This window comes from Protopterus annectens, chromosome 5.part1, assembly GCF_019279795.1.
Source record: "Protopterus annectens isolate FY-2018-M chromosome 5.part1, PAN1.0, whole genome shotgun sequence".
Taxonomy (NCBI): Eukaryota; Metazoa; Chordata; order Ceratodontiformes; family Protopteridae; genus Protopterus; species Protopterus annectens.
In genome coordinates, this window is record NC_056736.1 from 343663617 (window position 1) to 343676740 (window position 13124).

A 13124-nucleotide genomic window follows, 5' to 3' on the forward strand; every position below is an offset into this window, starting at 1 on the left:
GCATTGCAGCACAGCATCATACTGCTTTTCAGATAAATTTTGTAAACAGCCTACCCACAAGTCCCATGCCTGATAGCAACATGGATGTTAACAGCAGATACTGTTAGGTGAGTACAATATTGCCTCATGTCACCAAGACAAAGATGGACCCTCCTTTAATAGTAGTAGTGCCTCTTACCTGGAATGTCTGTGCCAACAAATGCTGCCCTCCCCCCATTCCTGGCTCCCTCAGTTGCTAAAGTCACTAAATTAAACTCTAGTCATATGGGTCGCAGTTAAGGAAAAAACACAATCCCTGGGATTCAGAAACTTTCTCTGTGTTGAGGTTGCCAATTGTGCGCAACCAGCAGTCATACTCAGGGTGTGTGCACCTAACAGACAAAGGAGGCTGTGCAACCTAGACATATGTATTGCCTGGTAACAGGAGTATAATGAAGACAGTACTGAGCAACAGTTTTAAAATGAGGGACGCAGAGGATGCACATCAGGGAAATCAATATGTTGGAGTGATTCACGAACATACATATCCCCCCCGAATGGAGGCACTAGCTGCATAGCAATTGACTGCCACAAAATCCTGGTGTCACAGGAAGGGAACAACAAAACAAAGTTTGGGGAAGCCGCAGCATTACCAAACTTATATATGCAACAGGCTGCACTTGTTATGAACAATCACACTGTAGCATGTTCATCAGACTCGGAGATGTCAGCTGCAGATGCTTAATTTCAAACCCTTCTTGACATTGAAATTGCGGACTTCAATTGTGTGGATACAGTGATAATGCAGGAATAGGTCGAAATGTACTCCCTTCATCTGCAAGTATATGAATGTCATGCAGAAGCTATCCATATGGATATGTAGTGTCAGTACACACCAGGTAAGTGGATTGCTGACACTGCAGTGCAGTGCAGCATAACAGAGTGCTACAACCCTGTTGTGTGTCATCCCTTTGGATGAGACTTTAAACCAAGTTCCTATTGACTTGAGTTGTTGGTAGCTCATGGATGTGAAAGATCCCATGGTATCTATCAAAAAGAGTGTGTGTGTGTGTGTGTGTGTGTTGGGGGGGGGGGGTTCTCCAATGCACTGGCCACATTTACCCTAGTAGTATACATACTACCTTGATTCTCCTCTGAAAAGAGAGCAATAGCCCATTGGGACTAACCTTGTCAACAAAAGGATAAATAAAAACAAAATTAACAAAATGAAATAAGGTATGTGTGGCTTTCAGAGTGCTAGCTACAGGGTCTTTTCCATGACTAACAGGGGATACAGTAGGAGTACCCCAAGTATCTGCCTCAAGGATTCTCCATTGGGCCCTTGTTGCTATGTTACAGCGGGTCTATATTATATTAGCGAAAATCCTTTTAAGCGAATGCAAAAAACACCGACATGTACTGCGAGAACCATGAATATGCCGAACGCACTAAACCGCGAAATTCAAAAAGTCAAATCCCCATAGTCGGCCAACTCCAGCTCCCACTACATACTGCCTACCCAAACAAAATAAATAAACCATATACATACACTAACCAAAACCCTACTTCTAACCCTAAAGTAAAGCACCAAAACCCTACTTCTAACCCTACACTAAACTTTACATACATTACTATCTATGCACTTACCTTAACACGCACCTTAACCCTAAGGTCTGTAACTATCGCACACTTACCCTACAGAGATATACCAAAACAAAATAAATAATCCACACACATACATTTAACAAAACCTTAATTCTAACCCTACACTAAACCTTATATACATTACCTATCTATGCACGTACCTTAACCCGCACCCTAACCCTAAGGTCCGTAACTATCGCACACTTACCTTATGGAGCTATACTGCAGACAGGCCAACCATGACACTTCGACATTTCGAATTTTTCTGTTTTGGACATTCGGCGTTTCCGTAGTTTGCGCAATACGTGTTGCTCTTTTCGTACTTGCGTAAAAGGACTTTCGAGCATCTAAATGGAACCTGTTACAGCAAGTAGGGAATATACATGCTTTCCTCATTTAAAAAAAAAAAAAAAAAAAAGAGGAGAGATAACACCATGTGGGACTTTTATGACATAATCCATTTCTCTGAGGTACTGGGGGCCACACAATGTACCTACATTTAAATAGACACCACAACTGATGAGCTGGGAAGAAGGTACAATAACTGTAAAAGTTACCAAACCATCAACTGTCAGGTGGTGTGTAAAGCACAGAGTATAACCTAAATTGCATTTGCAAGCCACCAAGGTAGCATCCATGACTCCCACATATGGTACACGTGACCTACATCAACGGCTTGTGAGAGGTGATTTTTCTCAGGGGACATATTACTAACAATACCAGATATGCCCTGGAGCCACAATTGATAAAAGCCATCTTAAATCCACAGACCACAGCAAACACTAGGGACTGCATAGGCGTCTCGCGGAGAACCGGACCACGTGTAGCCGGTTTTGGCGTGGTGTCGGTGGGGACCGCGGACCTCGTGTGTCGGTCCTTGTCCTTGCATTTTTTGGACAAAACGGTAGTCGGAGTCTCCGACGACATTTTATAATCAAAGGCTTTACCAAAAAAGTGTTGGGCGAACTCCGCCCGACGCTTAATAGTGCGTTTATTGAAAGTAGCACAAAAGCGACAGCCCGAGACGTCGTGGTCTGGGCCTAAACAAGGTATGCAGAGGGAATGGAAATCCTTATGCGGTATTTGCTTCCCACAAGAAATACAATTGTTAACTTTTTCTGACATCGGTCTGAGGCAAGAAAAGTTTCCCCAACGGGGTACTTAGCTTTAATGAAGACTTCGGTTTCCAATTTTTCATAAATTCAGGAGCTGGCCGACCGGCACTTGCGAACTGCTTCTGCTTCGGGCACCGTGCGGCAAAAAAGACTGAAGAAAATGGTGTCGGCTGTGTCTTATATACCCCTGCCTCACTGACGTCAGGAAAGAAAGCGACAGCAACCGACGCCGGACCTAGACTTTGGAATTCGGCCGACCGAGGACCCGCCTGACGGCAGAAAACCCATCTGTGATTACTGCAGCTGTATGCACGATGAACATCTGGGCCATCACTGAGTGTGTGTTTGCCCACTTTCACTGCTGGGAAGTACCTGGTGGTGTCCTGCAGTGTGACCCCTGGCACATGTAACGAGATTTCTCTGTATGTGCTAAGTTAAAGTAATATTGAGGACATTGTTGCAGTAGGGACTATGCATGCAGGATGAACATGTCCTATTACACCAGGCAGTGGAAAACAAGTACAATGAGAAGACAGGGGAGGACCAGGCAGCAGAGGCGGGTGCATGCCAGATGAAGACAGGCACAGTAAGCAGTGATACTTGTGAAGTGAGAGTACCTGACATAACTATGGGTCAGATTAAAGCATGTATGGAATAAAAGTGATGCTTGCAAACCTACAACCTAGATGTGCCCATCTATGATAGATTGGCCACATTGTGCGTCAGCCATAGGCTACCCAAGTAATGTACTGAGGGCAAGGTAAAGTTATAATTTGCACAAGTGTTGGAGAGATAGTGTGCAATGTTTTTCTCAGAGAAATGTGTGCATGATTTTACAATGGGTTATAAACTTTTTCTGAGCATGTAAGATGGAGGGGGTTAAGGTTTACCTGGTTGGGGGGCAGCATTTATTACCATTTGTGTGCAGATGTAGGTACTGGAAGTGTGTGTGTGTGTGTGTGTGTGTGTGTGTGGGCATGTCTGCCAGGACACAGCCTCAGAAGATGTTACAGCACTACAGTGAACTTGTATTGACAGGTCCAGGGCAGCCCGAGATGATGCATGGGCATTCTACACATATCCCATGCATAGGAGTTCGCTCTTCATGGAGGGTCACAGGCACTAAGAAGCCCTTGCCTAGAGGCAGGAGTCCTGTGTGAATGAGAGAGTTGGCCCATACTAGATATGTCTGTGGCATGATTTCCATGCCCTAGGGGAGATGCATGCCTATCGTTACTCACCTTCACACTAGATGGTGGGTTGGATGTGGTGGTGCTTCATGTGCCTGATCCAGGGCTTCCCTGTGCACAACAGCCCACAACACTGGAAGTAGAAATGGAGTGGTCATATGACATGCGACTTGTGTGCGTCCTATGAACACAGGGGGACCAGAGGCACACAAGTTGGCTATGGTCTGTATTCAGCACATCACACATATGGGATGCATGTAATCCCTCAGAACATTTCACGCACACTTGTAAAACATGTACCATCTCAGCAAACACTGAGGTATTGGTAGCCTGTCCCTCTGTGGCAGCCCTAAACATTCAATATGTTGCAGAGACTGAGATAGCAAGTTTGAGAGGGGGCCACTACACATAGCATCTATGGCCACCATTATGCTGTCTCTGCCCCATTCCTCTCCTTGCTCAGTAGAGCTAAGGGCAACCAAGAAAGCTTCACAGCAGGGGTGGGGGGGCACATCCCTTCCTGGCTAGATCTGTCTGTGACTCCTTATCCTTTTGCCTGTGTGTGTACCTGACGTGGGTTCCACAAGCACAGAAGTCATGTCTACTGACTTGGAAGGGGATCTGGATTTCACATTCCATGCATCTAACACAGACAATATGTCCCTTGACTATGTCAAATTTTCAATACCACTATTGCCATTGTCAGAATTGTCTCCAACATCAAGCAATGGTATATGCATGGAGGAGAAGTAAAACAGTACATCACCTGTAGAGACACCAAACAAAAATAGCCGCAATAAGACCTGTCACCAAGTTCTTTAATCCCAGTGAATGAATGCAAAATCTTGCATATAGTGGCAGAAGAAAATAAGGCAGACCTTAGCATATTCAGCTAGTTTTCCACTATAAAGCCCTGATATTTTTACATACAAAGGAAACTACATTTAGTGATACACAGTACACATTTAGTCAGAATGCTGTAACCTAAAACATCGCAGATACACATGTGGGGCATCTATGATGATGGTGTTTTGGATCCCACTGCTCTTCCAACTCCAATATCAGCACCTCATCATGGGATACCTATGGCTCTGATATCCCATGCAGAGAAGCAAGAAACTCTTCTACTTCAGTTAACGAGGGTTACCCATGCAGAGAGACAAGGAACTCCTCTGTTTCATTTGTTGGGGTTACTCATGCAGAGAGACAAGGGACTCTGGAGGTTTGGCTAATGGGCTGCCTGAAGTCCTTGTCTTTGACACTGACAGAACTGATATCATTAATCCCATCCTGCCAGGGATGTACTACAGACGGTCATAATTCTCATGGCTGAGCATCCACCAGCTATGTTAAGGGAGGGCCTGCTGTAAGATCTCATTCTTTGCATAGGAGAACTTACAATTTTGAGGCTTCTGTGCACGAGGCATTATGGTGTGTGAGGATACAGACAGCGACAGACATCTTACACACAAGCTTATACAGTCTACTGTCTACTGTGATGTCGCTAAGTGTCTACAACATATATAACACTGCTTGTAGTGCACTCACACACCTGCATAACCATAGAAACTGTTCATATACCACTGTAGCCTCCCCCAAGTAAAAAGGTATCCAGTATACATGCTATGTTTAATCTGCAGTGGACATCAATAGCCAAGGGCCTGAATTCAAACACCCGCCAGCTTTTCCTTGTTTGATAATGGACTGTGGCCAAGTGTATGGCATGCCATTCACTGCACTGGATTTTTATATATAGAAACCTGTTGTAGGTATACTTATGGATACAGACCACAGTTAGCAAAAGGAACATAATCTGTAGAAGGGCATATTGTTTAAAGGCAGTGCATAGGGTACCTGACTTGGGGGATGTGTGGGTGGCTGCTGTAATGTCATGCAGCCACACAAGCATATTCTGTGCTTCCTCTTCTACAGGGGTTTTGCTATCCAGATCAGTGACATTATGCTGTTTCTGTATGTGTGTACTACATAATCTGTAATGCATCTAGTGACATGCAGTCATATTGTATATACATAAAAGCCTTAATAATCTCCACCAATATTTCTTTATAACTGTGTTACGCACTGATGCTGCTGTATTCAAGTTCCCCCACACTCAAGAAAACTCTGCTCACACTGCCAGCACAGAATAAATATAGGAATAAGTAAAGGACTGCAATTAACTTAATCATGTCCTAACTGTACCATGGCTTTTACAAAAAACTGTATACAGAGTCACACATCAGCAAAAGATACATCAGATACACACATTATATCATAAATCTATGCTGTGCAACTTTAATGATGAACTTGCTTCTTCAGTTCCAGCCATTTCACCCTAGGTAGACTCCTCTTTTGCCTGTCACACCTAATATGACTGTACGTTTTACTTCTAATTTAGCTGACAAATGATAACACTCCTAAATATAGCACAGTGACTTGGCAATTACAAAACAACACCTATCCTACTGGAGGCACAGCAGCTCAGTGGAATGTTAGAAAATGTTGAGGCTTACCTCACAAATCAGAATTGCAACTTCTCCTTTCCACACAGCATGTTTACTTTTGACAGTGACGTGGATTCAGTTGCTGACAGCATTCTTCCATAGAACAATGAGCCTACTGGCATCAAACAGGGTTCAGTTTGACCATGTCACGTATGCTAACGAGGGCCCAACTCATGAATATTACTGAATCATTACTTCTATGAGCCATTCCAGTGGATAAAGTCACACTAAGAGACTGTCTCTGTCGTGCACTCACATGAGTACCTGCAGAGTGCACTGAGGATTCATAGGCATGTCAGTGTCTCAAACTGGGGCATCATACAATATTATTTACAATAGCAGCCAATGGAGATACTAATAGTTAACAATAGCAGCCAATGGGAGGTGCTAAAGAGAAAATCGTCTCTCAAACTTAAGCCCCATGCAGACTGTACATACATTTTATGCCATATTTCACACCTTTATGCTATCTTGATATGCCAGTATTTTCCATGTTACATTACGTACATCCTGCTATTGATTGTGCTACTATGATGCCCTGTGTTGTACGACATATTTCAAAAATCACAGTGGAAATGACCGGGTGAAGTGAGACATAATGTTCTGGAAACACACATACTGAATTGCCCATGGTTTCTGATGGCATTGTGTGTTAGGGTGCCCAGGTGATGCTAGAAGGAGTTCAAAATCTTCCTTTATTTGCTGCATGGAAACCACCATGACTACCTACTTGGGGGAATCCTATGAGGGTCCCCAGTATAAGGTGGTTGCCTGGCATTACCTTGTCAGAGTGGCATCTGATGCCACTGACATACCCACTCTGGTGAGCAGTTTAGGCACCACTACAGTGACTTATAGAGGTGCCATCATGACCTTCTTAGTCAATGGGAAGAAAAGGTCAGATTAAGGGCACTTGAAATGTACTGCAAGCATCTGTCCTTTATATAAAGACAGCTTGGTTTCCTTCTTAATAGTAGGTTGTAGGCATGTTACTGATGTTATATTTTATTGTACAGCACCACATGTCATACAGGAGAATCATCACTTATAATGGAGGAGGACAGAAAGGCTTTCCAGGTGCAGGGGGTGTGAATTACTTAACTTATTTAACAATCATTTTGTTTTGGAAAATGAGAATATGCGATTGCCTTGTTAATACAGCACATCTTAGCACAGCAGGTTTTACATATCTTACAGCCATGCAGCTAGTAGATTTTTTAGGTTTAGGCAGCAGTACTTATAAATTGTTTGACATCATTATTCATGTACTTCATTGAGTTATTATACTGATGGTATGCCATTTTATTTCTCTCTCCCCCTTCCCTCTATCGCTATCTTTTCAGTATATTTGTTAAACTTTTTCCTCTCCCTTTACTTTGCCATTAGATGCCGCAGCTGCTACAGAAGTGCCACTGCTAAGGCTCGTGTCCACAATACCCCAGCAGGCCCAGGAATCTCCTGCATCTCCACAACCAACATCGTAGTTTGCCTGCATCAGCCATCTGAAAAAGCTCCTCTTGTGACTGGTACGGTCGAATCACTGCCTGCCTTTGCCATCAACACCTCAGCCAGGCTTCAGTGGAGATGGTAGTCATGGTACTAATTTTCCCCCGGGTATTGAACTAGCAATGTGATAACAGAAGACAGTATCCACATTAACCCCATCCCAGTGTTCCCTTTCCTTGTGTGTCAGTGCTCTTCCATTTGTTGTCCAATCTTTCCCATCACCATTACCATCACTTTGTATGTCCTGAGTCCACAGTCCTCCTCCTTTGGTGTGTCAGCACCTTCCCTGTCAGTCTTTGTCTACACTACATATTTGTGTATTTGCCTCTGAAACTGACATTCAACCTCTTATCATACCACCTTCCCTTACTTCCTTGCCTCAGCTTCCCTTCTTCACAAAACAGTTAAAGGCCACTTATTTTCTCTCTCTCTCTCTCCCCCACCATATCCCAGTCCTATTTTTACCTTACCTGCTTCCCTTATGTGTTCTGCTCTGCTTGCTGTCCCTTTTTACTGTCCTACACTCCCAATTCCACTCCTTTATATGGTCCCTCGTACCCAGCAGTGACTACCAGCTTTTGTATACTGGCCGGACTTTCAGGTAGCAAGAGAGGAAAACCCAATGGTTGGAATACTGCAACATGGGAATAGAAGGACATCTGTAGATCTGTCGTCAGAGGTCCTACTTCAAGCACTAGCAGGATTATTAAATAGCCGTGACCACAGCTGTGATTTTTTATAGTGTTAACTGATAATGACCTTAGGGACTCCTCGTGATGCTATGAACAGTACCTGCTGAAGACATTCCATGATTAGGCTAGACTTGTTTCTGAATCCCAAATAATATTTTAAATGAAAAATAAGAATACCATTGAGCAATTACAGCAGACAACAAATGCAGGCTATATGAAAATATGCACAGCACAGGTAAACTGTATTAAACAAATGGTAGCAAAAGACCTCTCATCTTTGAAAAATGAGCTTCTTGTGCATGGTACTGCCGTGGGCAACTTTTTCCTGACATATATATGTACATTTTGTTACTGTGTTCTAGCATTTAAAGGATTGGTCTCAAAACTAGCACCTGCTGCACAAGCCAGCTCTGAAACTCACTAACTACTTAACAAAAAGAGACAGACTCAACAGTAGCTCAGGACTTTCAGAAAAATGACAGAACTGCAGAGTGTGGAACATTGTACATTCTACCCATTCTTACATATTTATATTTTAAAAACATATCACAAAAAAACAAGTCACATGATGTCATATTGATTCTTCCCCAATATTTTTTTCATGAAAATAGAACACAAGCTTCATTATACATATGTGAAATCTTACACAGAAATATAATTTATTTGCTGAAGAAATGCTGTACTTCTAACTCTGCATATATTTCACCTTCATGATGACCAAGGCCATATTGATGTATCTAAGACACTATAAAGTACTGAGTTGTAATCTCACCTCCTCAGACAAGTCCTCCTCAATGCTTTCTTTGATGGGCTGTGATGGAAAGGTACTGGGATGGTTATAGTCTGAATGAAACCCTCTCACCGGGATTTCTATTTTGCCTCTTGATGCCAAGTCAGGGTTTCTGCTATGGGATTCCCTGCCTGCAGTGGGTAAGAAACTGTTCTTTCCACCTTGGTAGTCTACTTCACTTAATGTCTTTGCCATCTGCAGCACAGAGCATGAGTGATCGTCCATAAGGCCTTGAAAAGAAGTACTGTGGGAGGGATCAATCATGTATCCTCCAGGGGAATGTTGCAGTCTGGTTTGAGCTTTTGGTGGAAGTCTGGACTCCAATGGTTCATTAAATTTCACACAAGTCCTGATCTTGCTAAGTGCACATTTGCCAGATTCCTCCTTCCCTCCAGGTGGTTTCACAGAGGCAAACTGCTGGGACTCTTTCGTGGAGATGTAGAAAGGATTGTCCTTCATCTCAAATTCGGTGGTCCTGGGTAACGGAGGAGGAGGGAAATCTGGAGGTGGACGGTTCAGGGTTGAAAGATCATCTTCTGATGACAGCCGTGTTCCTCCAGAATTCTGCCTACGTCTTTCTGGCTGTGGAGGCACTGTAATGGCTACTCTGCTCTTCTGTGTAGCTGGTTTATCTGGAGATGATGGACTTGGCGGCTCACCCAATGACATCAACGCTTGCTGATGTGGCACTCCTTCTAGAACATAGTAGGCTGGGTTGTTAAAGCTGCTGACTGGCTCCTGCTTAGGTCTAGATGAAAAAAAAAATGCATACAACTTCTTTACAGGAATTCTTAATTATTATTTGGTTATAAGCTGTATAAAGGTTGCACTTAGATTTCTTAAAAAAACAAAGAATATGCACTGATTAATATTGTAAGCAAAGAGTAAACATCAGCCATATAAGAACTTACCACAACTGTAGATCATCACTGAGATCTGTTATCAGAGTTACCTCAGCCAAGTGTACAGAATGTGATAAATACTGGTGCTGTGGATAAACCAAATGGGAAAGCGGTAAAGTAAAAGTGAGAAAGGGCAACTTGGAATCTTAAATATTTCCTGTGGAATGTTCTTAAAGGAAAATGTAGGTAGGCATCATCCATGTCCAAGGTTGCCATGAAAGAGGTCTTTATTAGTAAAGGCAAAACATCCTTTTATGCCACCAGTTTGAAGATTGTTGCAAGGAAAATCCTAATATCAGCCCCCTGTTCTGTCCTTTGGCACAAAAAAAAGAAACCTGGAGGCAACGCAATTCATTTCTCTGTTGTAGCTGCTGCATGATAACTGCAGCCTACTGCATCTGATGTAAGACAGTTTATGGTACTGTTTTTGAATGAGGCTTGTAAAGAACGTTTATGTAACAGCTTTGTGCAAGAGTCCTTCTAGCCCGTTTGACTGAGCTAACAGTCCTCCAGACTACAGTATGGTGTAGAAAATTGCCTTCCAGGGGTATAAGAGAAGGGGCAGGGGAATACCTTAAATCACCTTTCTTCAGGACCTTCTCAGCTGCTGTTTTCCTCTGCTGCCAAATGTAACAGAAGAACAGGACTATCTTTTTCCAAAAACTTTGAGACAAGGGAGGTGTCCCCTGTAGAAATATCTCTTATTGGTGGAGAGGTTTTTTGAAGACTGATGTGTGGGGTTATAACTGCTTGACAACAGCCCCCCCCCCCCCCCAAAAAAAAAGTCTTTAAAACTGACATCATCTGTTTTACCAAATCAGATATTTGTGGAAAGTTGTGCCTCTAGGAAAGAAACTCCTTTTTTCATATCCTGCAGATATCTTTCATCCTTTATGACCTGCAAACTTTCTAAATACCAGGACTGATACATATGCTACAAAGGCACATCCACTGTAACATTTGCAAACTTTTTTTCCTTTTAATCACACATGCAGTATAATTAATTTTTCCAGCTTGTCCACTACATTCTATTCTGAAATGTGTTGAAAGAATTTGAGCATATAGTTCAAAACTGACTTCTGGCAACTGACCACGTGAACTAAACAGCTCAGTGACCCAAAAGATATTAGAGGCATACACTTCCTTGCCTTTTCTCTGTACCCGCCTAGACTCTCTATGAAAAAGCAATGAACCAAAATAAAAGTCTTTTGGGGGTGGAAAGAAATTGTGGCTGAGGCAACCTTCAGATTAATACATCTTGTCCACTCTCATGGAAGCAGGATACTGTTTATCATGATGTTAGCAAATAGCCTGAATTATATCAAAACAAGGTGGAAAAGATTATTCTACTTGATTAATTTCCATCATCTCTAAACAACTTTCCTTAGGAAATAGTGACTCCCCCCTTCCCCCAAAGGCCACTCAATATAACTTGTTTCTGTAAATGTAATACCTTCCGGGGAAATCATATGATTGAAAAGAATCATCATTATCATCAGGATTATTAATAGAGTGTACAGAATTCTTATTTTTGCTCTCAAAACATTGGTAATGGATACCTTTTCCTTTGTTTTTTCCCTCCATGAACATTGGCATTGTAGTGCAAGGAGTCCTGGGGGTTCAGGCTGAGATCTAGTATGTCACTACACACCCTTAAAGTAACCACTACCGAATGAGGTGCAATCAAAACTTGGAGGGGAAATATTGATAAAGATGTGGACAGACCTCTGCTTGTGGTACTGATGAACCATCCTTCATATGAAATCTGTGTTTCAGGTGTTTCCACCAAAGTGTGCACTAGGCCTCTATGCTGCATCTCCAGGACAGAGACTATGATCTTAGTCAGTTCCTAGAACAGACAGTGATGTTACTCTGATTTTTAAAGTAGGAAGGCCCTGTTTAAAGACTTTGGGGAGGGCTCAGACTTCCCTGTACTGGAAATCACTGTAGCTGAAGCCCCTTCTTTTTGGATACTGGTAGGATTATGCTTTTTTTAATGCTTTTTTCACCATCAGCCTCTTTCTGTTTTGTAAGTTTCTTGCTTTCGCTTCTACATCTGTAGGAAAAATAAACTGCTTTCATAGCATTTCTGCAAACCTTTATCAGACAAGTTAAGCAGAATTAAAATGTCTGTTTATCAGTTCTGTTAAAGGTCTGACAGATTATACCCTTCTGTTCTATCAAGAGCTTACGCAAAACAAGCACTGAGTAAACTTTAGGGGCTTTAGGGGCCATGAGAATATGTCTTTACAGATGCAGAGGCTAAAAACATACCACTCAAGCAGATGAAGTACAGGAAGACAGTAACTCTCCACTTTTCTTCACAAAAATAATGCAAAATGTACCTACACAGGTTAGATAAAGCTTTTCTTTCAAAACAAAGCAGAGCAACCAACAGTTTCTCAACTATGGAAAGAACTCAATGGAAATCTCATCCCACCTGTGCCATTACATTCACTGATGTAAAACCAGCACTGGCCTTCACAGAGATGAAGACAGCACTGAAAAATGCCCAAAACAACAGTTCAGCTGGCACGTATGCCTTTATGATTGACTGTTACTACCCAAAAACGACTGAAGGGTCTTTTTGAAATATCTCTTCCCACCATAGATTACCAATACAGAAAATGTTATGATCTTCAGAAAGGGGGTTCTTTTAGAAGGACGCTTCAATCAAATACTAGCAATAATATGTACTGCTTAGAGAAGACATCTGTACCATCTCCATAATTATAATTATTAATATTATTATGCTCAGACACACCTCTTTTTAGCACAAGAAATCTGAACAAGGCCAAAAAT

General features: G+C 42.3%; 1 protein-coding gene across 1 annotated transcript in view; it reads right to left on the reverse strand.

Annotated features, from left to right (window-relative positions):
- Positions 1 to 13124, reverse strand: part of INPPL1 (inositol polyphosphate phosphatase like 1) — a 1746155-nt gene that overhangs the window by 43508 nt on the left and 1689523 nt on the right. Inside the window, exon 26 of the mRNA XM_044073026.1 lies at positions 9403 to 10168. Coding sequence (XP_043928961.1) covers positions 9403 to 10168 — 766 coding nt within the window. The remainder of the gene's footprint in view (positions 1 to 9402; positions 10169 to 13124) is intronic.